This window comes from Eubalaena glacialis, chromosome 15, assembly GCF_028564815.1.
Source record: "Eubalaena glacialis isolate mEubGla1 chromosome 15, mEubGla1.1.hap2.+ XY, whole genome shotgun sequence".
In the NCBI taxonomy this organism is placed as follows: domain Eukaryota; kingdom Metazoa; phylum Chordata; class Mammalia; order Artiodactyla; family Balaenidae; genus Eubalaena; species Eubalaena glacialis.
Window position 1 is genome coordinate 72,078,790 of NC_083730.1, and position 27,695 is coordinate 72,106,484.

Below are 27,695 nucleotides of genomic sequence, written 5' to 3' on the forward strand. Positions count from 1 at the left end.
TTATTTACTTTTGGCTGCATTGGTTCTTTGTTGCTGCACATGGGCTTTCTCTAGTTGCAGCGAGCGGGGGCTACTCTTTGTTGCACTGCACAGGCTTCTCATTGCGCTGGCTTCTCTTGTTGTAGAGCGCAGCCTTCAGTAGTTGTGGCTCGTGGGCTCTAGAGCGCAGGCTCGGTAGTTGTGGTTCATGGGCTTAGTTGCTCTGCGGCATGTGGGATCTTCCCAGACCAGGGCTCGAACCCATGTCCCCTGCATTGGCAGGTGGATTCTTAACCACTGAGCCACCAGGGAAGCCCTGTGTTCATTTCTTTTCATTCTTTTTTCTTTATTCTGTTCCGCAGCAGTGAATTCCACCATTCTGTCTACCAGGTCACTTATCCGTTCTTCTGCCTCAGTTATTCTGCTATTGATTCCTTCTAGTGTATTTTTCATTTCACTTATTGTATTGTTCATCTCTGTTTGTTTGTATTTTAATTCTTCTAGGTATTTGTTCTTTAATTTTTCTAGGTCTTTGTTAAACATTTCTTGCATCTTCTCGATCTTTGCCTCCATTCTTTTTCCGAGGTCCTGGATTATCTTCACTATCATTTTCTGAATTCTTTTTCTGGAAGGTTGCCTATCTCCACTTCATTTAGTTGTTTTTCTGGGGTTTTATCTTGTTCCTTCATCTGGTACAAAGTCCTCTGCCTTTTCATTTTGTCTGTCTTTCTGTGAATGTGGTTTTCCTTCCACAGGCTGCAGAATTGTAGTTCTTCTTGCTTCTGCTGTCTGCCCACCTCCTTATTTATTTTCATTTTGGATGATCTGTCCATTGGTGAAAGTGGGGTGTTAAAGTCCCCTACTATTATTGTGTTACTGTCAATTTCCCCTTTTATGGCTGTTAGCATTTGCTTTATGTATTGTGGTGCTCTTATGTTGGGTGCATAAATATTTACAATTGTTTTATCTTCTTCTTGGGTTGATCCCTTGATCATTATGTAGTGTCCTTCTTTGTCTCTTTTAATAGTTTTTATTTTAAAGTCTATTTTGTCTGATATGAGAATTGTTACTCCAGCTTTCTTTTTTTTTCTTAATAAATTTATTTATTTATTTATGTATTTATTTATTTATGGCTGTGTTGGATCTTCGTTGCTGTGCACGGGCTTTGTCTAGTTGCCGTGAGCGGGAGCTACTGTTCGTTGCGGTGCGTGGGCTTCTCATTGTCGTGGCTTCTCTTGTTGCAGAGCACGGGCTCTAGGCACGCAGGCTTCAGTAGTTGTGGCACGTGGGCTCAGTAGTTGTGTGTTGCAGGCTCTAGAGCGCAGGCTCAATAGTTGTGGCACACAGGCTTAATTGCTCCGCGGCATGTGTGATCTCCCCGGACCAGGGCTCAAACCCGTGTCACCTGCACTGGCAGGTGGATTCTTAACCACTGCGCCACCAGGGAAGCCCTGTCCAGCTTTCTTTTGATTCCCATTTGCATGGAATATCTTTTTCCATCCCCTCACTTTCAGTCTGTATGTGTCCCTAGGTCTGAAGTGGGTCTCTTGTAGACAGCATATGTACGGGTCTTGTTTTTTTATCCATTCAGCCAGTCTGTGTCTTTTGGTTAGAGCAGTTAATCCATTTACATTTACGGTAGTTATTGATATGTATGTTCCTATTACCATTTTCTTAATTGTTTTGGGTTTGTTATTTTAAGTCTTTTCCTTCTCTTGTCTTTCCTGCCTAGAGACATTCCTTTAGCATTTGTTGTAGAGCTGGTTTGGTGGTGCTGAATTCTCTTAGGTTTTGCTTATCTGTAAAGGTTTTAATTTCTCTGTTGAATCTGAATGAGATCCTTGCTAGGTAGAGTAATCTTGGTTGTAGGTTTTTCCCTTTCATCACTTTAAGTATGTCCTGCCCCTCCCTTCTGGCTTGCAGAGTTTCTGGTGAAAGATCAGCTGTTAATCTTATGGGGATTCCCTTGTATGTTAATTGTTGCCTTTCCCTTGCTGCTTTTAATATTTTTTCTTTGTATTTAATTTTTGATAGTTTGATTAATATGTGTCTTGGTGTGTTTCTCCTTGGATTTATCCTGTATGGGACTCTCTGCCCTTCCTGGACTTGACTTACTATTTTCTTACCCATATTAGGGAAGTTTTCAACTGTGATCTCTTAAAATATTTTCTCAGTCCCATTTTTTTTCCTCTTCTTCTTCTGGGACCCCTATAATTCGAATGTTGGTGCGTTTAATGTTGTCCCAGATGTCTCTGAGACTGTCCTCAATTCTTTTCATTCTTTTTTATTTATTCTGCTCTGTGGTAGTTATTTCCACTATTTTATCTTCCAGGTCACTTATCTCTTCTTCTACCTGAGTTATTCTACTATTGATTCCTTATAGAGAATTTTTAATTTCATTTATTGTGTTGTTCATCATTGTTTGCTTGCTCTTTAGTTCTTCTTGGTCCTTGTTAAACATTTCTTGTATTTTCTCCATTCTATTTCCAAGGTTTTGGATCATCTTTACCATCATTACTCTGAATTCTGTTTCAGGTAGACTGCCTACTTCCTCTTCATTTGTTTGGTCAGGTGGGTTTTTACCTTGCTGCTTCATCTGCTGTGTATTTCTCTGTCTTCTCATTTTGCTTAACTTACTGTGTTTGGGGTCTCCATTTCGCAGGCTGCAGGTTTGTAGTTCTCGTTGTTTTTGGTGTCTGCTCCCAGTGAGTAACGTTGGTTCAGTGGGTTGTGTAGGCTTCCTGGTGGAGGGTATTGGTGCCTGTGTTCTGGTGGGTAAGGCTGGATCTTGTCTTTCTGGTGGACAGGACCATGTCCAGTGGTGTGTTTTGGGGTGTCTGTGAACTTATTATGATTTTAGGCAGCCTCTCTTCTAATGGGTGGGGTTGTGTTCCTGTCTTGCTAGTTGTTTGGCATAGGATGTCCAGCACTGTAGCTTGCTGGTCATTGAGTGGAGCTGGGTCTTAGCGTTAAGATGGAGATCTCTGGGAGAGCTTTTGCTGTTTGATATTACATGGGGCCAGGAGGTCTCTGGTGGACCAATGTCCTGAACTCAGCTCTCCCACCTCAGAGGCTCAGGCCTGACACCCGGCCAGAGCATCAAGACCCTGTCAGCCACATGGCTCAGAAGAAAAGGGAGAAAAATAATGAAGGAAAGAAAAATAAATAAATAAATAAAATAAAATAAAGTTATTAAAATAGAAAAAAATTATTAAAAATTAAAAATTAAAAAGTACTAAAAAAAGAGAGAAAGAAAGAAGAGAGCAACCAAACCAAAAAACAAATCCTCCAATGATAATAAGTGCTAAAAACTATACTTAAAAAAAACAAAAAAAACAAAAAAAAACAGAGTCCTAGGACAAATGGCAAAAGCAAAGCTATACAGAGAAAATCACACAAAGAAGCATACACATACACACTCAGAAAAAGAGAAAAATGTAAAAAATATATATGTATAAAAAAAGGAAGAGAGCAACCAAATCAATAAACAAATTTACCAATGATAATAAGCTCTAAATACTAAAGTAAGATAAACATAAAACAGAAACAAATTAGATGCAGAAAGCAAACCCCAAGTCTACAGTTGCTCCCAAAGTCCACTGTCTCAATTTTGTGATGATTCGTTGTCTATTCAGGTATTCCAGAGATGCAGGGTACATCGAGTTGCTTGTGGAGATTTAATCCGCTGCTCCTGAGGCTGCTGGGAGAGATTTCCCTTTCTCTTCTTTGTTCGCCCAGCTCCTGGGGTTCAGCTTTGGACTTGGCCCCGCCTCTGCGTGTAGGTCGCGTGAGGCATCTCTTCCCCACCCATACAGGATGGAGTTAAAGGAGCGCTGATTAGGGGGCTTTGACTCACTCAGGCCAGGGGGAGGGAGGGGTACGGAATGCAGGGTGAGCCTGCGGCAGCAGCGGCAGAGGCAGAGGCCGATGTGACGTTGCAACAGCCTGAGGCATGCCGTGTGTTCTCCCGGGGAAGTTGTCCCTGGATCATGGGACCCTGGCAGTGGCGGGCTGCACAGGCTCCCGGGAGGGGAGGTATGGATAGTGACCTGTGCTTGCACACAAGCTTCTTGGTGGCTGTAGCAGTAGCCTTAGCGTTTCATGCCCGTCTCTGGTGTCTGCACTGATAGCTGTGGCTTGCGCCCGTCTCTGGAGCTCGTTTAGGCAGTGCTCTGAATCCCCTCTCCTCGTGCACCCCGAAACAATGTTCTCTTGCCTCTTAGGCAGTTCCAGACTTTTTCCTGGACTCCCTCCTGGCTAGCTGTGGCGCACTAGCCCCCTTCAGGCTGTGTTTACTCAGCCAACCCCAGTCCTCTCCCTGGGATCTGACCTCCGAAGCCCGAGCCTCAGCTCCCAGCCCCTGCCTGCCCCAGCGGGGGAGCAGACAAGCCTCTCAGGCTGGTGAGTGCTGGTCAGCACCCATCCTCTGTGCGGGAATCTCTCCACTTTGCCCTCTGCACCCCTGTTGCTGTGTTCTCCTCTGTGGCTCCAAAGCTTCCCCCCCCCGCCGACTCCCTGTCTCCATCAGTGAAGGGGCTTCCTAGTGCGTGGAAACATTTCCTCCTTCACAGCTCCCTCCCTGAGGTGCAGGTGCCGTCCCTATTCTTTTGTCTCTGTTTTTCCTGTTTTCTTTTGCCCTACCCAGGTACATGGGGAGTTTCTTGCCTTTTGGGAAGTCTGAGGTCTTCTGCCAGCGTTCAGTAGGTGTTCTGTAGGAGTTGTTCCACATGTAGATGTAGTTCTGATGTATTTGTGGGGAGGAAGGTGATCTCCACGTCTTACTCCTCCACCATCTTGAAGGCGCCCCGTTGTGTACAGATTTTAAAGAACCTAGGGACTTCCCTGGCAGTCCAGTGGTTAAGACTTTGTACTGCCAGTGCAGAGGACACAGGTTCAATCCCTGGTCAGGGAACTCAGTTCCTGAATGCCACATGGCACAGCCTAAAAAATAAATTAAAAAAACAAAGAATCCAGTAAACTATTAGAACTAATAAATGAGTTTAGCAGGGTTGCAGGATACAAGATCAATATACAAAAATTAATTGTAGGGACTTCCCTGGTGGTGCAGTGGTTAAGAATCTACCTGCCAATGCAGGGGACACAGGTTCGAGCCGTGGTCCAGGAAGATCCCACATGCTGTGGAGCAGCTAAGCCCGTGCTCCACAACTACTGAGCCTGCGCTCTAGAGCCCGCGAGACACAACTCCTGAGCCCACGAGACACAACTCCTGAAGCCTGCGTGCCCTAGAGCCCCTGTTCTGCAACAAGAGGAGCCACCGCAATGAGAAGCCTGCACACCGCAACAAAGAGTAGCCCCCGCTCGTTGCAACTAGAGAAAGCCCGCACACAGCAACGAAGACCCAACGCAGCCAAAAATAAATAAACTAATTAATTAATTAATTAAATTAATTGTAATTCTATATACCTGCAATGAACAATCTGAAAAATTAAGAAATTCTATTTATAATAGCATCAAAAAGTATAAAATATTTAGGAATAAATTTAACAAAAGAAGTGCAAAACTTATACTCTGGAAAATTGTAAAACATTGTTGAAAGAAATTAAAGATGATCTAAATAAATGGAAAAACATTCCTTGTTCATGGATCAGAAGACTTAACATTGTTAAGAGGCAATATTCCCCAAATTAATCTACACATTCAATACAATCCCTATCAGAATCCCAGTTTACTCCTGTGTAGAAATTGACAAGCTGATTCTAAAATTCGTATGGAATTGCCAGGGACCAGAATAGCTGAAACAGTCTTGAAAAAGAAGAACAAAATAGGAAGATTTGCCCTTCCTCACTTCAAAAAAATACTACAAAACAACCATAATCATGATTGTGTGGTACTGGCATAAAGATAGACATATAGATCAATGGAATAGAATTGAGAGTCCAGACATAAACCTATACATCTTTGATTAACTGATTTTTGACAAGGGTGCCAATACCATTCATTGGGGGAATGAATAGTCTTTTCAACAAATGGTGCTAAGACAATTGAATAGCTGCATGCAAAAGAATTAAGTTGAACCTGTACTTTACACCATATACAAAAATTAACTCAAAGTGGATTAAAGAGCTAAATGTAAGAACTAAAACTATAACACTCTCAGAAGAAAACATAGGGATAAATCTTCATGACTTAGGATTTGGCATAGGATTCTTAAGTATGACAACACAAAAAGTATGAGCAACAAAAGAATAAAATACATAAACTGGACTTCATCAAGACTGTGTTTTGAAGGACATCAAGAAAGTGAAAAGAAAAAAATATTGGCAAATCATGTATCTGATAAGGCTGTTATGTCTAATATGTATGCAGAACTCATAGCTCAGTAATAAACAGGCAAATAACCCAATTAAGGAATGAACAAAGGATCTGAATAGACACTTCTCTAAGGAAGATGTAGAAATGGCCAATAAGTACATGAAAAGATGCTCAACATCATCAATCAGTCATCAGGGAAATACAAATCAAAAACAACAGAGGGGATTTCCCTGGTGGTCCAGTGGCTAAGACTCCGTGCTCCCAATGCAGGGGGGCTGGGTTCGATCCCTGGCCAGGGAACTAGATCCTACATGCATGCCGCAACTAAGAGTTCTCATGCTGCAATGAAAGAGCCTGCATGCAGCAACGAAAATCCCGCGTCCTGCAATTAAGACTCGGCGCAGCCTAAATAAATTTTAAAAACAAAACAAACAAAACAACGAAATACCATTTTACCATAATGAGAGCCAACCAGTTGTATGACTAGAATCAAAAAGACATATAGGGACTTTCCTGGTGACACAGTGGTTAAGAATCCGCCTGCCAATGCAGGTGACACGGGTTCGAACCCTGGTCCGGGAAGATCCCACATGCCGTGGAGCAACTAAGCCCATGCGCCACACCTACTGAGCCTGCGCTCTAGAGCCCACGAGGCACAACTACTGAGCCCACGTGGTACAACTACTGAAGCCCACGCACCTAGAGCCCGTGCTCCGCAACAAGAGAAGCCACCGCAACGAGAAGCCCGCGCACCGCAATGAAGAGTAGCCCCCGCTCACCACAACTAGAGAAAGCCCGTGCACAGCAACGAAGCCCAATGCAGCCAAAAATAAATAAATAAAATAAATTAAAAAAAAAAAAAGATATAATAACAAGTGTTGGTGAGAATATGAAGAAATTGGAATCCTCATATACCGCTGGTGGTGATGTAAAATGGTGCAGCGACTTTGGAAGAGTCTGGCAGTTCCTTAAACAGTTGAACATAGAGTTACCATATGGTCCAGCAATTTTACTTGTAGGTAGCTACTCAAAAGTGAAAACATGTCTATAGAGAAGCTTGTACATGAATGTTTATAGCAGCATTATTTGTAAAAGCCAAAAGGTGGAAACAACCCAGATGTCCATCAGATGATGAATGGATAAACAAAATGTGGTCTGTCTGTACAATGAGATATTATTTCGCAATAAAAAGGAAGGAGGTAACAATACATGCTACAACATGGATGAACCTTGAAAACATTATAAGTAGAAGAAGCCAGTCACAAAAGATCATATATTATATGATTCCATTCATATACAAGTCTATTGTAGGGATATCTATAATGAAAGTAGATTTGTGATTGCTTAGGGCTGGGAAATTAGGTGCGGGGATAGGGGCACTATAGCTAAAGAGTATGAGGTTTCTTTTTAAGGTGATGAAAATGTTCTAAACTTGACTCTAATGGCTGCACAACTCGGTGACTATGCTAAAAACCATTTACCTGTACACTTTAAATAGGTGAATTTTAAGGTATGTGAATTATATCTCAGTAGAGCTGTTTTTTAAAAAGCAGCCTTTGATAAAATTAAAAAATAATAGACATGACTTTGTTCCAATAAAACTTTCTTTATGGGGCTTCCCTGGTGGCGCAGTGGTTGAGAATCTGCCTGCCAATGCAGGGGACACGGGTTCGAGCCCTGGTCTGGGAAGATCCCACGTGCCGCGGAGCAGCTGGGCCCGCGAGCCACAATTACTGAGCCTGCGTGTCTGGAGCCTGTGCTCCGCAATAAGAGAGGCCGCGATAGTGAGAGGCCCGCGCACCGCGATGAAGAGTGGCCCCCGCTTGCCACAACTAGAGAAAGCCCTCGCACAGAAACGAAGACCCAACACAGCCATAAATAAATAAATACTTAAAAAAGAAAAAAATCCCCACCTCCATCCTACGTGGTGCCCGCCATCATTTAAAAAACAAAACAAAACAAAAAAACCCCCAAAACTTTCTTTATGGACATTGAAATTTGAATGTCATGTAATTTTCACAAGTGAGGAAATGTTATTAAAATTTTGGGGGGGGGGAATTCCCTGACAGTCCAGTGGTTAGGACTCCACGCTTTCACTGCCGAGGGCCCGGGTTCGATCCCTGGTCAGGGAACTACAATCCCACAAGCCGCACAGCATGCCAAAAAATAAAATAAAATAAAAAATTTTTTAAAATTAAAAAAAGTTTTTTTCAGTCATTTAAAAATGTAAAACTCATTCTTAGTTCTCAAACTGCAGTGGGTTGGACTTGTCCTGTGGACCACAGTTTACTGACCCCTGATCGAAGTTACTATTTGATACATGTTGTGAGAGACTGACCCACAGGGAAAGGAATTTTTTGTGACATTTGTTCGGCCATAATTTTGCAATGAAAAACTCTTAGTTTTTCTTCTTTAAACAGACCCCAGGCCCAAAGAGGATGGACACTATTATCAGCAATGTCGGGATTTCTCAACCTTGGCACTATTGACATTTTGGCTGGAGGGTTCTTTGTGGTGGGGACTGCCCTGTGCACCGTAGGATGTGTAGCAGCATCTCTGGCCTCCACCCATTAGATTACAGGAGCACCTCCTACCTTGCCCCAGTTGTGACTACTAAAAAAAGTCTTCAGACACCGTCAACTGTCCCTGAAGGCAAAACACCCTCCTTTTCCCTCCACCCTATCCTCCACCACATTGAGAACCAGTGGAAGGAATAATAGTAGTGATATTCAGAGAGACAGACTGTTACAGCATACAGCCTGTCAAGCTTTAATGTACACATAAATGACCTGAGGATCTTGGTAAAATGCAGATTCTGATTCTGTAGTTCTGCGGTTGACTGAGAATTCTGCATTTCTAACAAATTCTCGAGTGATGCCAATGCTACTGGTCCAGGGACCACACTAAAGTAGCAAAGCAGTAGTAGTAGTAAAAAGTAGTAGTAGAGGGCCTCCCTGGTGGCGCAGTGGTTAAGAATCCGCCTGCCAATGCAGGGGTCATGGGTTCGAGCCCTGGTCCGGGAAGATCCCACATGCCGTGGAGCAACTAAGCCCGTGAGCCACAAGTACTGAGCCTGCGCTCTAGAGCCCACAAGCCACAGCTACTGAGCCCACGTGCCACAACTACTGAAGCCCGCATGCCTAGAGCCCGTGCCCCACAGCCAGAGAAGCCACTGCGATGAGAAGCCCGCGCACCGCAACAAAGAGTAGCCCCCGCTCAATGCAACTAGAGAAATCCCGCGCGCAGAAACGAAGACCCAACGCAGCCAAAAATAAAATAAATAAATTTATAAAAATAAAAAAAGTAGTAGTAGAAAGTGCACAGGCTTTGAAATAAGACAGACCTGGGCTTGAATTCCAGCTAAACTACTTAAAGCTTGAATAAGATACTCAAGCTCTCTGAACCTCAGTATGCACATCAGTAAAATGGAACTACTATTACTGACCCTGCAAGGTTGTTCTAAGGACTCATGGAATGCTTAGTGCTGGGCAGAAAGGAAGGGACTATAGTCGGCCTAAAGCAGGAGGCTTGGGTCACCATTGGCACTGACTGCCCTGTTGTGATTTGTCCAGCCATTGTATCTCATCAAACCTCAAATTTCCAGTGAAAATACCTCTTTGTAAACCATGTTCAAATATTCTGTCGAAAGTAACGGTAGTTTGATTTATGATGATGGAGAGAACTCTGAGAAGCCACTAGTCTTGCTCTCCTGCTCTATTTTTATGTTGTACATTAACTGAGCAAGATGCTAATGCGAGAAGATGCTAATGCAAAGATGCATTTTGAAAAAAAGAGAGATGGTACTTGAGGAATTCTTGGTTTTATTGAGGTCAAATGTAGGTGGCTTTCTAAGAAGGACTCAATTTCAGAACCAGTGGTAGTTAACATATGAATCATGTTAATGATACTAATCATTTCAGACTTTTTTGCTGCAGAGATAGGGGGGAAAATCTCTTTCTTGCACCACTTACTGCATTGCACAATTGGCTTGATGCTTTGGAGGATTTTTCCACTTGAAAGATTTGATAGTTGTCATTTTGAGAAAGTGGGTGCTGAACGTAATTTGCCAGGAGGCAAAACGGTTCTGTTATTTCTTTTCTAGGCAGGAATTTTACTCTAATAATTCAATCTATCAGTAAGAAGAGCCAAATATGAAAAATTTCTCGAAAATGAGTTGTGAGAGATCCTAATACCATCTTATATCAAAACCAAAGCCTCCTTCTCCTGTTTGTTGGCATCCCAAACATTTTCACATACCCAAGCAGAATTATGATTGGATTAAATACCAACATTACAGATCATTCCAGCATACAAGTGGACATACAGTGGTCCATGACGGGTGGAACTTTCAAAAGGAGAAGACAGAAAGAACAACTCTGGTGATTTCAGTAAGATGTTAAATCCTAGACACCCCAAGATCGAGGCAAATGATTCCCTTCCAGGATGTAAACTCCAGGAGGGAGTTCAGACTGGTGTTTGAACCCTGGCTTCTCCGTGGAGCTCTTCTGTGACCTTGGGCAAATCTCTTTTTTCTCCCAGGCCTCAGTTCTTCCACTGTAAAACAGGGGGAAGAACTTGATTTCAAAGGCTCTCAGCTTCGCATCCTATTTTAGGTGATCTGGGCAGAAGAAGCTCGGTGTGCAACTTTCTGTTTCATAGTTCCTTCTTAGGTAGGAAGTCATTTCAGGGTTTGAGCATGTAGGTATGAGAAAATCTGCTAGAGGACAGAACAAATATTGCTTAGGGAAAAGAGCCAGCATCCTGATAGAAGGGGTAAGTTGGCTTAGGTGGAAGGAAGACCCACCACTGCCCCTGTCTCCCTGATTGATCTTAGGCTTACCTCTCTAAACCTAAATACTATTATTCTAAATGAGAATAATAGTATTTTCTTATAGGATTGTTTTAAGGCATGAACGAGGTAGACCTTTACAGGCACTTAGCCCAGGGCCCGACCATAGTAAGCACTTGGTAATCATTAGCTTCGTATCATGAGTTGGGAGTGTGAGAATAAAGAGGAAAGGTCTCATGCTAGAGGCACTGTAAATTTTCTCCTTTAATCATCTCCTTCATTTTCTCTGAATCTTCTTCAGGTTATCCATGGCTTTGTAATTGTAGACCCTCTAGATTCCACAATTAGTCTAAATATAATGAGCTTTACCTTACCTTGCCATATACTTAAGGATCTTTTTTGTAATGTGCTCTATAACTGGTCTCTTTTTAGCTTGATGTCCACTGTGATAGCAGGATTCCTTTCTGATTTCACCATGCTTAATTATTCTCCATTCCTTTGTCCCCCATGTGTCATTTTGAAATTTTTCTCTTTTGTTTTTGATGACTTCTCCAATTATTCATGCTAGTTTTGCATTCTTCTCCAAGAACATTTTTGGTGCTTGTTTATTCTTAATTTCAGAAGTTAAAAAAGCATTTGCGGTCTTAAAAACCCAGAATTGAGCTTTCTCAGAGCTGGTAATCATTTTAGCCAGCTGATGACAAGGCTTCTCTGGTTTGTGACAGGATGATGTGTTCCATCCTCCTGTCTGTGCTTTGTCTGATTTAGATTCTAAGTCCACATGTTTTAGTACTTTTTAAAAACAATTTTTAAATTTTTGGCTGCGTTGGGTCTTCGTTGCTGCGAGTGGCTTTCTCTAGTTGTGGCGAGCGGGGGCTGCTCTTCATTGTGGCGCGCGGGCTTCTCATTGCGGTGGCTTCTTTTGTTGCGGAGCGCAGGCTCTAGGTGCACGGGCTTCAGTAGTTGTGGCTCGCAGGTTCTAGAGCGCAGGCTCAGTAGTTGTGGCTCATGGGCTTCGTTGCTCCGTGGCATGTGGGATCTTCCAGGCCCAGGGCTCGAACCCATGTCCCCTGCGTTGGCAGGTGGATTCTTAGCCACTGTGCCACCAGGGAAGCCCGCTTTAGTACATTTTTGGCAAGCAAAAATTTATTACCAACTTAGTGCTGGCCTCAGGAAAAAATCTTTAATCAAATCTTCAGTCACCTGTGCTGAGTTGAGGCACTTGTCCTAGTTCAGGAATCACTCCAACACCACTAGGTGGGGTCAGAGCACATCATTTCTAAAGGAATTGGCCTTTTTCCTCTCCTTTTTTTGAAGTACTTTTAAATATAAATTACAATTTTCACAGAGTCCAGTGCAGGAGGAGTTAATCCGCTGGGTAACACTTAGTCATAGGTGGTGTTTCAGAGTCTGTTCATTTTACTTCATGTTTAGGCATTTGAAATTGAGCTTTGTGCTGCCAGCACTGAATTTACTATTGTTTCCTATTCTCCTATTCATAGCTCTTCGCAGAGTTCTTATTCTCAGTACTTGAAACATTTGTAATCATTGGTAATTGCTGAATATCAACAGCATGCTTGGTGCTAAAAAACTTGTATTTTTCATTAGCATGACAATCACCATTTTTGTTGCATTAGAGAGTTCATTATTGTAAGTCAACTCCTGATTATTAGTAGTAAGGAACATGATCGCAGTGGCAGTACCTGAGTAAAGGAAAGTAGAAAGCACACAGAAATTAAGTGTTAAGGGTCATTGACACCCCCCAAAATGATTTTAAGATATAGAATGGGATGTTAAAGGATTAAAAGAAAATGATTATAGCAGTGAAAAAAGTACTCCACGGTTTATACAAAACCATCTCAAGCTCGTAGACTCAGAGGGTATTAATCCTGAAAGCCCACTTGATGAGTGTGGAAGCTGAGACCCAGAGAGGTTAAGCGACTTTCCCAACACAGCGGGTTTGGGTGTTTTATAGCTATTTGACAAGGCCATGATTGCCCTCATGTTGTGAGTTAAATTCCAAAGATAGAGATTGTCTTCTTTACTTTGGAGGGATTGCATTGCTTTTATAGCATATAACTATTGTTTCTTTTTGCTTTGTCATCTGTCAGCCAACTTTCAAAGCTTCAAGCCTCTCATCTTTTTTCACAGCATTATAAAATTTGGGCCTTGCACGGGGGCACAATTGATTGACAGGTGAAGAAACTGAGGCGCAGTTGAGCTGCGTGGCTCACCCAAGGTTGTGCGTGGTGGAGGGGGGAGTTTAGGACGCAGATCCCCTCTCTGGGCTCATGGCCGCTGCCAGAACCTGTCTCCACTAAAGCAGGCAACGTGCCAGGAGCTGCAAACATAAGGACTTTTCTCCCCCCAAAAAATCTATAATTCATTTTGTCTTGAAAGACTTCTCAGAGTTTAAAACCTCCGTTTTGTGGCTTGCCGAGGCGCTGTGATCTGTTTCTTACTGGTCTCTTGTTCTGTGGAAATTTTTCTTGGTTGGCTCTTTGAGATTTAGATTTCCTTGCCAAGGTATTTTTAGAGAGTGGAGATCAGTATGTGTCCCCAAAGTGGGGGGGGATATATACCTTCAGGCCCAATTATGCAATTAGAATTTTAATGAGGAGTGTCATAAATTCTTGCTTCATTGCAATCATTACCTAGAAGGCTGTTCTACTCAGAAGGCTCAGCTTAGGTATCATCATCATTATCATCATCATCAGCCAACCACAAGCATTTGTGAAGTGGCCACAGATTATGCAGCACTTGCGTGGGTCCTGGGAGACTTAGAGAGAGAGAGAGAGAGAGAGAGAAAGAGGAAGAGAGAAAGGGAGCGAGAGAGAGAGAGAGTGTGTGTGTGTGTGTGTGTGTTAGCCCTTGCCTTCAAGGAGTTTATGATCTGCAGAATTGCAGGAAGGACAGGAGTCTTGGGGAAAGATAGACACCTCATTTTTCCGTGTATGTAAAGTACATACTAACTCACATATCTGGTATTGTATGCAGGGGAGGGAGACAGTGGTGAGATAAAGAAGGGATCTTAGAAAGGTCTGGTTGTGGGTAACTAGAAGCATGTAGGTTTGCTGACCAGGAAGGGCACAGGCTGCCTTGTAACAAGGCAGAGCAGTTGGTTGGAGGAGAGAGGAAGTGATTGGTGGAGGGCCTTGAAACCAATGATTTAAATAGATTCAGCATACTAACAGCGATGATTGGAGGGCTGGGAGAGGAAAATTACTTGCTGTGGTTGATTATGGCAGAAACTGACAGGGCAAGATTGGAATTGAGTTTTTTGTTTTGTTTTGTTTTTGCAAAAAGGAGGTTTCAGGTTTGTGAGATTTTGTGCAGATTGAGATAAGGGATTCGGGGGTCATGATTGGTAGAGCAAAGAGACGAGTCTCTTTTTTTGGCTAAAATATTGTTTCTATTTGGAGGGTCTCCTTTTCCCTCAGAAATAATGGCTGATTAGGAGTGGTGTGTGTGTGTCCTTAACCACGACAGGAAACACAGACATGAGACACAGAACCTGCTTCCGTGGTATGAGTCGGGGAGGGTCGGTTTTACACCCCTATTACTGCACTCTTTTATCCTCTTTGATTAACTGGAATAGATTTTAATGGGACTCATTATTCACTACTGCACGGCAAAATCATTTTTATAACTCTTTCCATTGTGTTTATCTTGTAAATGGAGGTGTTTGGCATCTGTTTTTTCAAAACAGACCAATAAAAGTTGTATTTAGGTTTGGATCTGGCACATCAGCATCTTAAATTCTCAACTCTTCTCTGAAATCGGTTCTCGTAGGGCAGCCACGACTGCAAAAGTCAATTAGGGGTGAACGTGGAGAGGGGAGATCACAGCCCTCCTTGCTCTCGCATTCCCAAAATCATGGTAAACATGCTACATGTGTCCTGAGTCCGGGGAGGCACGGTTCCTTCTATTGCTCTGTCTGTAAGGGAGCTAACCTTTCAATAGTTTTTATGGAAAATGCTGGGGCAGCTTGTGAACTAATTAGAAGAAACCCTGATAAGTGAATGCCGGGTCTGTCCGTCGGTTCTCTTTCCTCTTCTGTGGAGTAGACAGCCAGTCAAATAGCATCTCTTGTGTGGCTGATAATCCTGTCCCCCAACATCTATGAAATGGGATGTCGCTTCTCTGCTAGCTTCTCCAGGTTTGAGTCTTCTCTGTAAAGCTGAAGTTTCTCTGGGGCTTCTGATTCTCAGGCATTTCACACATGGCAGCCACATTCGGTTCTCTGCACGGCCCAGAGAAAGCAGTGCAAGAAATGCAATGCGAAGGCTGCCAAAGCCAAAAAAACAAGAGGTAGCTTTAGGGTTGTGAGTCTAAACCGGGCCTGTTGTAAGAAGATGTTGCAGACGTTATTCAAAATGCTTCCCCGGTTAATAGACCCTGATCAGTCCTGTAGGTTATTGGTGCCAGTTGCTTCCAACAACAGAAAAGTGCTGCATTCCAGCTACGTTCCTGCTGCAGAGCGTAAGTGCTTAGTGCTATTTCCTTAAAACATTCGAGGTTGATAAATGACAAGCACTTCACTCTGGGTAAAGCTCATAAATCCAGCCCCTACAAAAGATAACAAGCTGACAGCACTTAGTCCTGGTTATAAAGTTCATACACATCCATCTGTGATAGAGGCACGGGATGGATCTGGGAAATAGCACCGCAGCCCGTTAAAGTAATGCAAGAACACAGCCACGATGCAAGACGCGCCGTGCGCCCAGACTCCCTGCCATTTGCCCTGCGCTTCAAGGGCATCTGGAGGCCGAGGCCCACAGAGCCGGAGCCCACATGCCATGGAGTCCGGCTCCTTCCTGCAAATCTCCTTTCTCCCTCCCTCCACCGCTCCTTTTCTGCCTGCAAGATGAGCCCCTGCCTCATCGCCTCCCTCCCTTCGCTGGGCTGAGCGGAGGCGGGGGGGTGAGGGGGTATGTGGAGCAGTGGAACACTTCCCCCAGGGCAGAAGAGATGAGTTCAGGTGAACATTTCATCAGCACCAGGGGCTGTTCTCTTTTTGGCAATCTGTTCAGGAAAAATGACAAACCCTCCAAAAAGGCCTGTAAGTAGCATAAGTGCAAAGCCTGAATGGCTTATGTGCTAGCAGGTGTCAGAAGAGAAAATGTTTTAATAAAAAAAGAAACACGAGACTCATCCCACTGGTCGTGGCTCCTTAGAGACGTGGCAGGTATTGTTCAGGGGGGCCTGGGTGCTCAGAGCAGGGACTGAACGACCCAGGCCCTGAGTGGCCGTGGTGGGTGAGAGCTGTCACACGCGTGGGGCTGAAGCCATGTACTCAGTACCGCACTGAACATTCAGTACTGCAGATAGGACAGTCACGCTGCTTGTCAGATACCAGAAGAGCGCAAAGAACGTTCCTTCACTTGACAACAGCCTGGACCCAAGCGGCAGACATGCTGTTCCCTCCGGCTGGAGTGACCTCTCTTCCTTCAGCCCCTTCACCAGAGGACCAACTGCTGCCTGGCTTTCGAGACCCATCTCAGACAGCATCTCCCCAGGGAAGCCACTCACCCCACAGACCCCCAGGCCCGAGCTGTGTTCCCTCAGTCCTCTGTTCTGTGAGCATTTGCCAGGTTGCACTTTCCTTATCCGTTCACCTGTCTTCCCCATCAGCCGTGAATAGGGACAGCGTCTTGTCCCAGATTCATCATTCATCTCTGGGGCCGAGTGCAGTGACTAGGATGTAGTGGGTGCTCAATAAATATTTGTCAAGTGAGTGATGGTATGGTTAACACGATGAGAATTGATGGTGCCCTTTCTGATCTGCCATCCATCATGCGAGGAGTGGAACACAACTGGAGGCTTTAAACGATGCCACTTGAGAATATAAGAAGAGGCGGGGTTAGAATGAGTAATCACCACCTTTTATTGAGTATTTACTGTGGCACCTTCTTAGGCTTTTCAAATGTATCAGTGCACTTAATCCTGAGATCAATCTGCTAAAACAGGTTCTGTTTATTATCCCTGTTGCAAAGTGCAAGGAAGTTCAATAACTTGCCCAAGGTCACACAGTGGCAGCACTGAGATTCATACCGATGTTGGATAACCACTGTTTCTCTCTGCCTTTTAGACTGGTTCCTGGAAGGAATTAAGCCCTAATCTTCGGAAACATCCATCTTATGTAATGATTTAGCTTCTCTCCTGTACATCTAGAATGTTACGAGTTTTCTTCCATCCTAGGGAAAAAGGAGAAAACAGCCACTCAGACAGCTTTCTGTGGTTCACACAACACGTCAGAGTTAGGAGACAAAGAATTGGTTTTATTTTTATTTTATTTTTATTTTTTATTTTTTTTGGCCATGCCATATGGCTTTCGGGATCTTAGTTCCCCAACTGTGCCCCCTGCAGTGGAAGCGTGGAGTCCTAACCACTGGACTGCCAGAGGATTCCCAAGAATTGATTTTAGACGGTAGTTGGAAGCACAGCAAGTGTTCCCCAGCCTCTGTTCTCCAGCCAGACTGAACTATAATACTGTCATTTCCTACAAGAACCATCTAGACCTCTAGACCTTCGCATATGCTCTTCCCTCTGCTGTAACACACTTCCCTGCTCTCTCCTCCTTCCCCAAGGCTGGTCTTCACTTGGCTTCTCTTTCCCACCAGTTTAGATGCCATTGCCCACCCCTTCAAGATAGAGGGTCCCTCCAGTTCCTGATGTCCCTGTTGTGGCACTGGGTGCTATAGTGCTGACCACCACACCCGGAGTTGATTTGTGTGTGGGGCGAGGGGAATGATTATCTGTTCCTGACAGTTTCACACCCTGGGCCTGTTGTCTTCTGTCCCCCATTTATCCCCTGCACCTCGGCTGGTGCTCGGACACAGCGTGTGTTCACTCAATGTTTGTCGAAGGAGTGGACGAATGGGGGTTCATTTTGCTTTACACTTTTGAGCCTCGGGTTTTTTGAAGTGGTCAAGTCTGTTCTGTCGCACAGCCATTGTTTGCCACGTCTTGTGTGTACACACTCGGCGGGTGCCGTGGGGAGTAGAGAGATGACCGGTGTTGCTCTTGTTCTGAGGCCCTTACGATCTAGGGAGATGCTTAGGTGGTCACATCACCTTCCCACATCAGCACCGCACGGTGGACCAGTGATAGAACTGGAGGCGGGCGTGCTAATGCTCTCGCGAGTCGGCAGCACCAAGGAAGCCCCATCGCAACCCAAGACCTCCCGTCCACAGGGTGTCCCAAGAACCACCAGGAGCAACTGTGACCGGTGGTTCTTGTTTGTGAAGAAGTAGAATCCCAAATTAGGAAGACTAAGCAAGCCTCATACATTTGGGGAAGGCATGCTGAAAAGTGCACCCTCATCTAGGTAACAACACATTGGAGGTTAGATTTAGCCCAAGAGAAAAACTTAATGACTTAAAACTAGAACACTTTATTTTGTAAATAGAGCTAAGACTTAAAATCAGGTGTATTTAGGACATCTCTACTTGGTTTCCTCAGGCACCCTATCTTACTTTGTCTAGAACTTAATTACTCATCTGTTTCCGTCAAAATTTGCTGCTCCTGCTTCTCCTGTCTTCCATCCCTCCTTTACTGGAACCACCTGATGCTCAAGCCAGAAATTCAGGTGTTTCTCTTGATGCTTTTCCAGTTCTCAGGCTTTCTCTCCTTCCCACTGCCTTCATCAAGGCGGGAGTTGGCCTCCCTTCTGCCCTTCTTGATTCCAGGCTCCTTTCCTCCAACCCATTCTCCACCCTGTTGTTAGTGCACATTCTAGAATGCAGGTCTGGTCCCATCATTCCTCTGCCTCAGGGTATATGGAGAGTCCTGGTCCATCCCCACCACGCCCACTGAGTTCAGGCTGTCTGTTTCACCTCTGCCAGATGACATGCAGTTCCCTGTAGAGATCATGATGTTTGTTTTTAGACTTATTTCCTTTTCTCCTTTAACTAATTCTCCGTTGTTCTTTAAAGCTTTTTCTAACCTTGGTCGTTACTTGAGTCTTCGGCAGGGAACATTCTTCCAGAAGTTCACATCCTCAGTGTCTAATATTGCTGGGCACATAGGATGTGCTGCGTAATGCTTGCTGAAAGATTAGCTGAGAGGATGGGGAGTTCCCTGGTGGCCTAGTGGTTAAGATTCCAGGCTTTCACTGCTGTGGACAGTGTTCAGTCCCTGGTCGGGGAACTGAGATCCCACAAGCCTCGAGGTGCAGCCAAAAAAAGGATTAGATGAGTGGAAGCAGAGGCTTTAATTCACATTCAGCTGTAAAGGAGCAATAAATACCTGGCTCTTCTGAAAATGGGTTTTGTTTTAAGGTGGGAGAAGAGTGTTAAGATACCAGTTACTTACTGGAAAAGGTGGCTGGGGAGTGCTGGAGGAGAGCAAGATGAAAGGAACCCCACAGAGCAGAAAAAGAGGCGATCTGGGGGGTTGCCTACCTTAGACCGTCAAGAAAAAGGCCAGTGCCTGCTGTAGCAGGCTGCCAAAGAATGTTTCCTTATACAAGAAGGGGACAGGTCCACTGTAGGTAATTAATTACTCAGACTCATTTCCAATTTGACACCCTACAATTCTTAAAGTTGAATATCTAAGCCAGGCATTCTGAATCGGTGTGAGAATTTTTCCCCTCTCTTCACTTTATTGCAAGCTCCATAGTAGCAAAGACATTGTCTCTGCATTCAACAGAGATAATTTTGCATTTTAGAAACAAGGAAGTAGAAAACTGCATTAATATGAGATTATGTTTGAGAATTTAAGCTCCCAAGTCAGGAAATCCACTCAGCATTCTCTTGGTAGCTCTCGTTTAGATACACCACACACCCACTTGCAGACAGCCCCTTCGTGCCAGAGCCTGCCCTGCAGTGGCTGTGGGTTATGGCGGATTGGGGATCATTACCTTGATCTTCTTGGCCTTTGGGTATTTCACTTCTCCAAGTTAATGTGTGCTCTTAAGTGTTACATTATCTTGTAGCAAAGTAGTCATTTATAATTTATATACTATGTACTGGCTTAAAATAGAAACAAGAAGATAATCAGCATCCTGAAGCTCCTAGTTTTCCAAAATAACATTTCTTCAGAGAAGTCTGCCTGTAGGAATTAAAACCTACCGTGAATTAAAAAACCCTTTGTCCCAGTGTCAGACTGGGACACAGGTGTGCCAACAAGCATTATTAAGCCTTATAAAAGGGGAAGGAGATCATTTTTTTAAAATAAAACATTTTATTTTATTCTACTCAAAATAATTTCTAAAGAACTCAACCTTTGTAGTGTTGCAGGGGGCCCACTGAAGTCACAGAGAGGGGACTGGGGCAGAGCTAGAGCGTCTTTTGGAGAAGGACAAAAGCTAATCCGTATCTCCACCCCGTGTCTGCTGCAGTTTTGGTGTCCTTCCATCTAGGCTGCTCCTTTGCTCTTTGACTGTGACTATACACATGGAGAAGGATGGGCTTTCCTGTTGAGTTCCTCGTAGGGAACACGCCGTCCATTCACATATATTAAAAATAGAAGGCCTGCTTGAAAAATCCTCTAGAATCAGGTTTTAGCAAACACCAATCAGATTTTAGAGGTCTAACTTATTTTTTTTCCTTCTTGCTTTTATAAGAAGTCTCTGAACCCTGAACTTTCCCCAGTTCCTTTTCATTGTGCATCTTCAGTGTGCCAGGACCTTGGGTGGAAATTTCTAATGAGAGCAGGAGAAGGACAGACGCCCCTGCAGTCAGGTGGTCTTCCTCTTCCAATGTCTGGCGACCTTGTATTTGAATCCACCATCTGTGACCACCATCTCCGTGATGTGTCTCGTGCTCATCCCTGTACACAGGCGTCCATTTGAATGTCCACCTGATACTTGGGGGCCACTGACTGGGGTCGAGGCGAGCAGCCGCTATGGGTACTATGGGAACATCCTGGGTGATTTAACTTAAAAGCCATGAGTGGCAACATTTACTAAGCTCCTGGGTATTTTATTCCCCTATTATGATATTGAATCTGCTTTTCTGGCCACAAGATTGAAGAGCTGAGAAATGGGTTTAGCAGCCATTGCTTCAGGTCCTTTTGAAAATGAGGCTACGGGATTAGCACACTACAGTATATTCCTGTCTGTTTGTCCCCTGGGTTTCGATACAAGAATTTGAAGTTGCTGCGTGTGGCTGTGGGTGGACACCTCCTCTTTGGCCTCGGTTACACATCATGACGGGGAGAGACCCGTGATTGGACTGGCTGGTCTCTAGTGGTTCTTTTTCCCCATGATTTGTGACGTCAGTTACAACTTCTTACCCTATGTTGCGTTTTAAAAAAAATCAAGTAAAACTAGTCTTTACATTTTAAAAAGCTAGCCTTTTATTAAAGGGCAGAGTCATGATTAAAAAGAAAATCAACAACAAAATCTTGAGGAAACGAATGTCTCTAGAAGCTAACCTTGGATTAACGGGGAGAAGCTTGACTCTCCTAAATGTGGACGTTATTTAGCAGCTTTCCTAAATTAGCAGCTTTGGGCATATTAAGATCTGTAAGGAACTGTCCAAGGGAGGTATTGTGTATGCTTTGCAGTGATTAAGCCATTAAGCTCTAATTATTATTTTCCCACTCATGGTTTTGTGTAGGAAGGTTTACAATTATTTAGGAATTCTTTGCTCCTCGGCCATCTTAGCGTCATCCCCACCTTTCAGAACCTGAGGTGGAGGGAGCAGAGAAAAGGTTTTCCTGCGAGCTGCTTACCACTTGGGCTCAGCTGTCTTCCCCTGTTGGTTTGTTCCCTTGCAGATGAAGTGGAAGGGGAAGGACCTGTTTGACTTGGTGTGCCGGACCCTGGGGCTTCGGGAAACCTGGTTCTTTGGCCTGCAGTATACAATCAAGGACACCGTGGCCTGGCTCAAGATGGACAAGAAGGTGGGCCCAGACCCTGATGACACCAGTGGGGCTGGCATGGGCTCTGGATTTCCCCTGAGCATGTGTCTAGCTTATTGCTCATCATGGGGCATTATGGTACACAGCAGAGAGAGGGGTGGGTTGCAGAGGAAGTTATACGGGACAGGATGCGGGCCTGGGGAGGCCCCGCCCCTGTTCCTCACTGGCTACCCCGGGCCTGCAGAACCACCCAGGACTGACCTGCCGCCATCCCTGGCTTCTTCCTTGTTGTCACCGGGTGTCACCTGATTGCTTCAGGCTTAATGCCGTTCTGTTGACTGAGCCATGAGTCAGGCTTTGTGGATAAAAATTACTATTGTATTATCGTTTTGGGTTTTTTTCCCACAATTTATGTCTTTGAAAGATTTTCTTGGGGCTCCTGCTCTTTAGGGAATTTTTAAGAGTCTTTTTGAGAAACACCATGGCCCAACTCAATTTATTCATTAACATGATCTAAGGAATAAAGAGTGCCCTGGTTCCTGCAGTGAAGGAAGAATGTCTATTTTGTTCTCATGATATTCTGGGGCTTCTGAGGCCTGGTGGACAAGTCTGGACTCCCAGCAGTTCTAATGTGGCTTAGAAATGGATATTGCCTCGGGGAACTGCCCTCTGTGTGGGTTTGTATCTGCTCACAAAGACGCTGTCACCTACTTACCTGCCAACCTATCCATGGAGACACTGAGAGCAGGGCTGTATGTTTTAGTCAGTGACTCCTAAAAGGCCCCTGAATCTCCGAGTAAGTCAGTGTCTCATTTTTACCCCAAATTACCCCCTGCAATTGCCTACCTCATTCTATTACCTACTACTTGGCATAATAAACAGTGAAAGCCTGCCGTCTTCTACCAGTTTGACTCTAAACTCAGGTGTTCAAATTGTGTTTACATATGTACGCAGTAATCTGAATCTTCACGTTGGGGTCCCTGCTGGTTATAAATTTCACATGGTAATTCCCAACGATCATGAATGTCCATGTGCTGCCATGCCAAGAAGAGCGTCCTAGATCAGGTTTATTTTGAATCTCTTGGGCACCACGACCAGGAATTTGGGCAGGAGCCTGGAGAGTTATCTATCAAAGACAGCGAAACCTTCAGTATCATTTTGTGACTCTCGGCAAAGTAAATTTGAAATCGTACCTGAGTGTTGGCCAAATGGATATTAGATTGGGGGCCTCAGGAGCCATGGAGCCTGCTGCTCAAAGGAAATAAATTATGACACATGTTAATGGAGACTTGTAGCCTGTCACATGGCATGTTTATGTCCTGAGATGAAATTCATTCTGGAGAGCAGATGGCTCAAGCTTTCCAGTGGGTGGATGAAATTGTTAGAAGATTAAAGACAGAGTGGTTTACTGGCTGTGCTCAAGTATTTCGTGGGGCATCTCTAGAGGTTCCTTGAAACAAAGGGTTGCCATGATGGACGTGTTTCACTTTTGTTGCTCAGTTAATGTTTAGATGATTTCACAGATATCTAGTTCATCATCTCTAAGCTCCATTCCAGTATGGACCTAAATGTTGGAGGTAGTCAGCAAGACAAAAGAATAAAGGAAGATTCCACTACTTGAGAAAATTAAAAAACCTTCAGCCTACCGTAAAGGATAGTGCCCAAGGCCTTTGAGTTATAAATTTCTAGTTTTTAGCTATCTCTGTGGCCTTGAAAACATTTGTGCCTGAATCATCTTAGCTCCACTCACCACTTGGGGATATTGATTAATTTGATTAATTCACCATGTGAAGTGAATATTACCTCCTGTTATAGATGGCTTTGTGAATGCTTCAAACTGTAGAATCACAACCTTTGGGAAATGTGATAAATTTAGAAGGGAGAAAAATGTTTATATACTCCCTGCAGAAGGTCCTTTGATGGTGGCCTGGGAGGGAGAGGGGCGAAACTAGCTTGTTTTTCTTTTGCTCTGCAATTCTGCAGGTGCTGGATCATGACGTTTCAAAGGAAGAGCCAGTCACCTTTCACTTCCTGGCCAAATTTTATCCTGAGAATGCCGAGGAGGAGCTGGTTCAGGAGATCACGCAACATTTATTCTTCTTGCAGGTACCCCTTTCCATGCTACCCCCCTGATCTTGAGAGAACCGCCCCCAGGGGTAGCGGCAGAGGCAGCCTGGGCCAACCCCTCGGATTTGACCACAAATGCCTCCACATTGTGAAAATGTTCTCCCTCTGGAAAGCCAGTCCCTTTGGTTCTGTAATGAAAAACAGTCTTCAGGACAGAACTATACTTGAGTGATGAGAATTGGTGTCAGATGAAATTGCAAAAGTGTGATGGCGAAAGAACACATACAAGTAGCTCCCTAACTAGAAACATCTTTGAAGATGGCTCCTCACTAACTTAAAAGTACTCAATAGTTGCCCAGGAAGTCTAAAAAGAGAGCCTTGCAAAGAGTAGTTCTTCCAGAAATTTAAAATCTGCTTTCATGAAGGCGGGACTTCAGAACTCCAGTGACACTTGGTAAATCCCACACACGTGGTACTTCAAACATCATGTTTCATGCCACTCTTTGTCTATAATTGTCTTATTTTCCACTTACTCCCTCATTAGACTGTAAGCCCCTTTAACGCAAGGCTCATTGAGTGCACGGTGCGCACCCTGTAAGTAATTGTTCCACCGAATTGAAGAAATTAGGAGATCCATAATTATAGGTTCAAAGACAGCGAGTTGACCGTCTAGAGGTGCAGCTAGGGGGACTGGTGTGAGGATGAGAACCTTGGCAGTTTTGCTTGGGTTCCTACTGCTCGCTCAGAGCACTTCCCGAGTTTCACGGTTAGTTATGGTGCTTGGCGCTGGAACGGCTGCTGTGTCCGCCACCGGTGACAGAAAAGACCCCAGTGGGGCGTTAATTACATGATTGCCCAGATGTACACATATAGCCTGGCCTCCTATAATTAGTTTGAGCCTCAGATTATTGCATTAAGTAAATATTAAGTTAAATGTAATAACCCCCTCCAATAATTTCTCTTGCAAAAAAAAGTTTGCCAAAAAAGTGTGTGTGTTTGTATATCCCCTCTCCAATATTTTCATGTCAAAGGGAAGCCCTTTCACTTTTTCTGTAGTGCAGCTTAAAACCGAAGGATTAGAAAGTTGCCCTGCTTTGAATGAAACCACAAAATGACCTCCTAGGCCCCAGAATGTTCTAGCCGTATAGAGATGGCTTTCTTGTAAGTGCTTGGAAGCAGTGCCCATTCTCCATTTGACTTTGGCCTAATTTCCCCTCCTACTGAAATGTTGGAGCGCTTTCACGGCTGAGCAAGGCAAAATTTACTACTTTTATGAATCTGGTGACTGCTGACGTCTGTGAAAGAGAGCTGGCTTTCCCGTTGTGTTTATTTCAGCATGCCCTCACTTCAGGAGGCTGTCTTGCCTCTGTGTCTGGAACATCACCCACCGTACCAGTCTAAGAAATTAAATGCAATGAGATATGTTAATTCAACATTATGGCTTAAGAATTATATTTCCCGGACCTCAAGTGGACTTAAAGGTTTAATCGATCAAACTTTATTGCTTCCTTTTTCCTTAGAGCAGGCATATTGAAAGTGATGGGTTTTTTTTCCTGCAGTCATAATTCAGTGGCCTCACTGACTTTGGTCTTGTGTTAAGACTTAAAAGCAGACTCCATTTCCTCTGATTCTGCGTGTGCTCAGCTGGGGCCGAGGCTGCAATCACCACCAGAGCCGCTCCTGACATTTCCCGAGTTCACAGCTCTCCTCCGTCACAACCCAGATGTCAGTCTCTTTTTTTAACTACGAAGATTGTTTTTCCTCTTCGGCATTTGATCACGAACAGAAGAGATTAAGGGTTTTTTTCTGCGTAGCCATCTTACCAATAACTTCTCAGGGACCGAGCTCCCAACCTGTCGGCAGCGGTAAAAAGAAAAAATCGTGCCCTTTGTCAGAAAATCATTAGCAGGCTGGGTTGACAGGCCTCATTAGAACACGCTGCAGTGTCTTGCTGTGACCAGCCTGCACGGCTCCTGTCCACACACATGATATCATGTCTCCCCTGTTGCCCCTTTCAGGTAAAGAAGCAGATTTTAGATGAAAAGATCTACTGCCCTCCCGAGGCTTCTGTGCTCCTGGCTTCTTACGCCGTCCAGGCCAAGGTAGGCTCAAAGAAGGAAAACGCATTCTTCCTGGGCATTAATGCGTGTCACAGGATCACATCAGTCATCTGTTTCTTTGGATCTTCTAGGCTTCAGAGACTTTCCCCAGCAAGTGGGATGCTATGGCACTTGTGGACTTGGGGGACCACTCTCACTGTTCCACTGCTGTATCATCTTGTGAGAGTGTCTGTGTGTGTACAAACAATAAGTGTACAGCTTGATGAATTATCTGTGTAATCTCACTATGCACATGTGGTTAATTACATTCACCCAGCCAACCTCTCTTTTTATTAACCAGGAAGAATGAGTTTATCGTCTCCAGTTTTGGCCAAACATGGCCTTGGGGTCAGAAAGGCCCAGGTCCTCATTGCAAACTCATCTTCTGAGGACCAGCGGCCCTATGCCTCGGGACCATGTCACACCCTGGGGAATGTCCTGCTTCATCCACCTGGATGGGTGTGCTGGCTGTGCTTACGGTCAGGCACTGCAGGCTCTCGGCCCCACCAAGCCCAGCTGAGCTGTCTGGTGACCTGAGAGTCTTTCACAGAGAAATCGCTGCAGACTGGGAGTGGTGGGAGAGGGAGACCACTGGTCTTGTGCTTCTGTCCTCTCTGTTTTTATAAGACTCACTACAGGGTCTGCCCAGGGTGCTTCATGCCCCTCAAATTTCCGACTTCAATCACATGCCACTTTCTCCTGATCCCTCTGCTTACTACCTTTCACTGCAGCATAAGATGACCTCAGAATTGGGACACCTGGGTTACTTTTGTGATTTTGCATAATCTTTTCAGTTATTATTTTCCTTTTTAGTTAGAGGTATCCATAAAGCAATTTCCCTGAAATGTTAGAGAAATTAATAAGACCCTCAACTTCTTAGCCCACTTTTTGGGGTAGCTTAAGATAATCTCAAATCAAAGCCAGGAAGTGTAACTGGCCTATCATTTGGAGGAAAAAAGGGTCTGTACGTGCTCGTCACACTAACAGAAGCATCAGGGTCATTTGACGACTTGTCTAATATTTGCTGAGTATTCACTGGCCTGAGGGGAGGTTGTTGACTCTGTTACTGATACAGACACGAAGTGAGTATCTGCCCTCAGTGATTTGCCCAAGGTCATTTGGGCAATCTTGGGTAAAGCTAAGGGCAGAATTCATGGCTTTGGGAATTCATGCATTTTGTGCCTCCCCTATTCCACTGTCCTGACAAATGAGTAATTGAGAAAACAGAAAATGGGCCTTGATTCAACTAAAACATATGCTTCCTTTTATGCTTTGATTAAGAATATTAATAACAGGAAAAATGTGTCCTTTCAATCAGTATCGCCCTGACAGTGATGAAGCAGTTGTTGTCACTTTCATTAAATCTGAGCACTTCCTGGCCCGGAACTGAGCTTCTCTCTAGCATGCCTTCTCCCCGGCTGAGAGGAGGCCCAGGTTCTCAAAGATACTACCTCTCTCTGAAGGACTTTAGTCTCAAAGGCTACATTTTCTTTGCATAAATTTTGGGCCACAAATTCAAAGGCCACCTGTAGAAAAAAAAAACTTTTCAGGGAACCAGCAGATGTTTGCTTAAACAGATTTCACTGTAGGAAAGCCCTCCTAATTTGGATCCTGCTAACTTAGAGATGAAAGTGATTCACAGACAGCATATGGGGTTCATATGGAGGAGTGTGCTTTAA

General features: G+C 44.3%; 1 protein-coding gene across 5 annotated transcripts in view; it reads left to right on the forward strand.

Annotated features, from left to right (window-relative positions):
• Positions 1-27,695, forward strand: part of NF2 (NF2, moesin-ezrin-radixin like (MERLIN) tumor suppressor) — an 86,161-nt gene that overhangs the window by 10,992 nt on the left and 47,474 nt on the right. For all 5 annotated transcript variants that reach the window (XM_061170307.1, XM_061170306.1, XM_061170309.1 and 2 more), the window contains exons 2-4: positions 21,767-21,892; positions 23,834-23,956; positions 25,936-26,019. In XM_061170307.1, the coding sequence (XP_061026290.1) occupies positions 21,767-21,892; positions 23,834-23,956; positions 25,936-26,019 (333 nt within the window). The remainder of the gene's footprint in view (positions 1-21,766; positions 21,893-23,833; positions 23,957-25,935; positions 26,020-27,695) is intronic.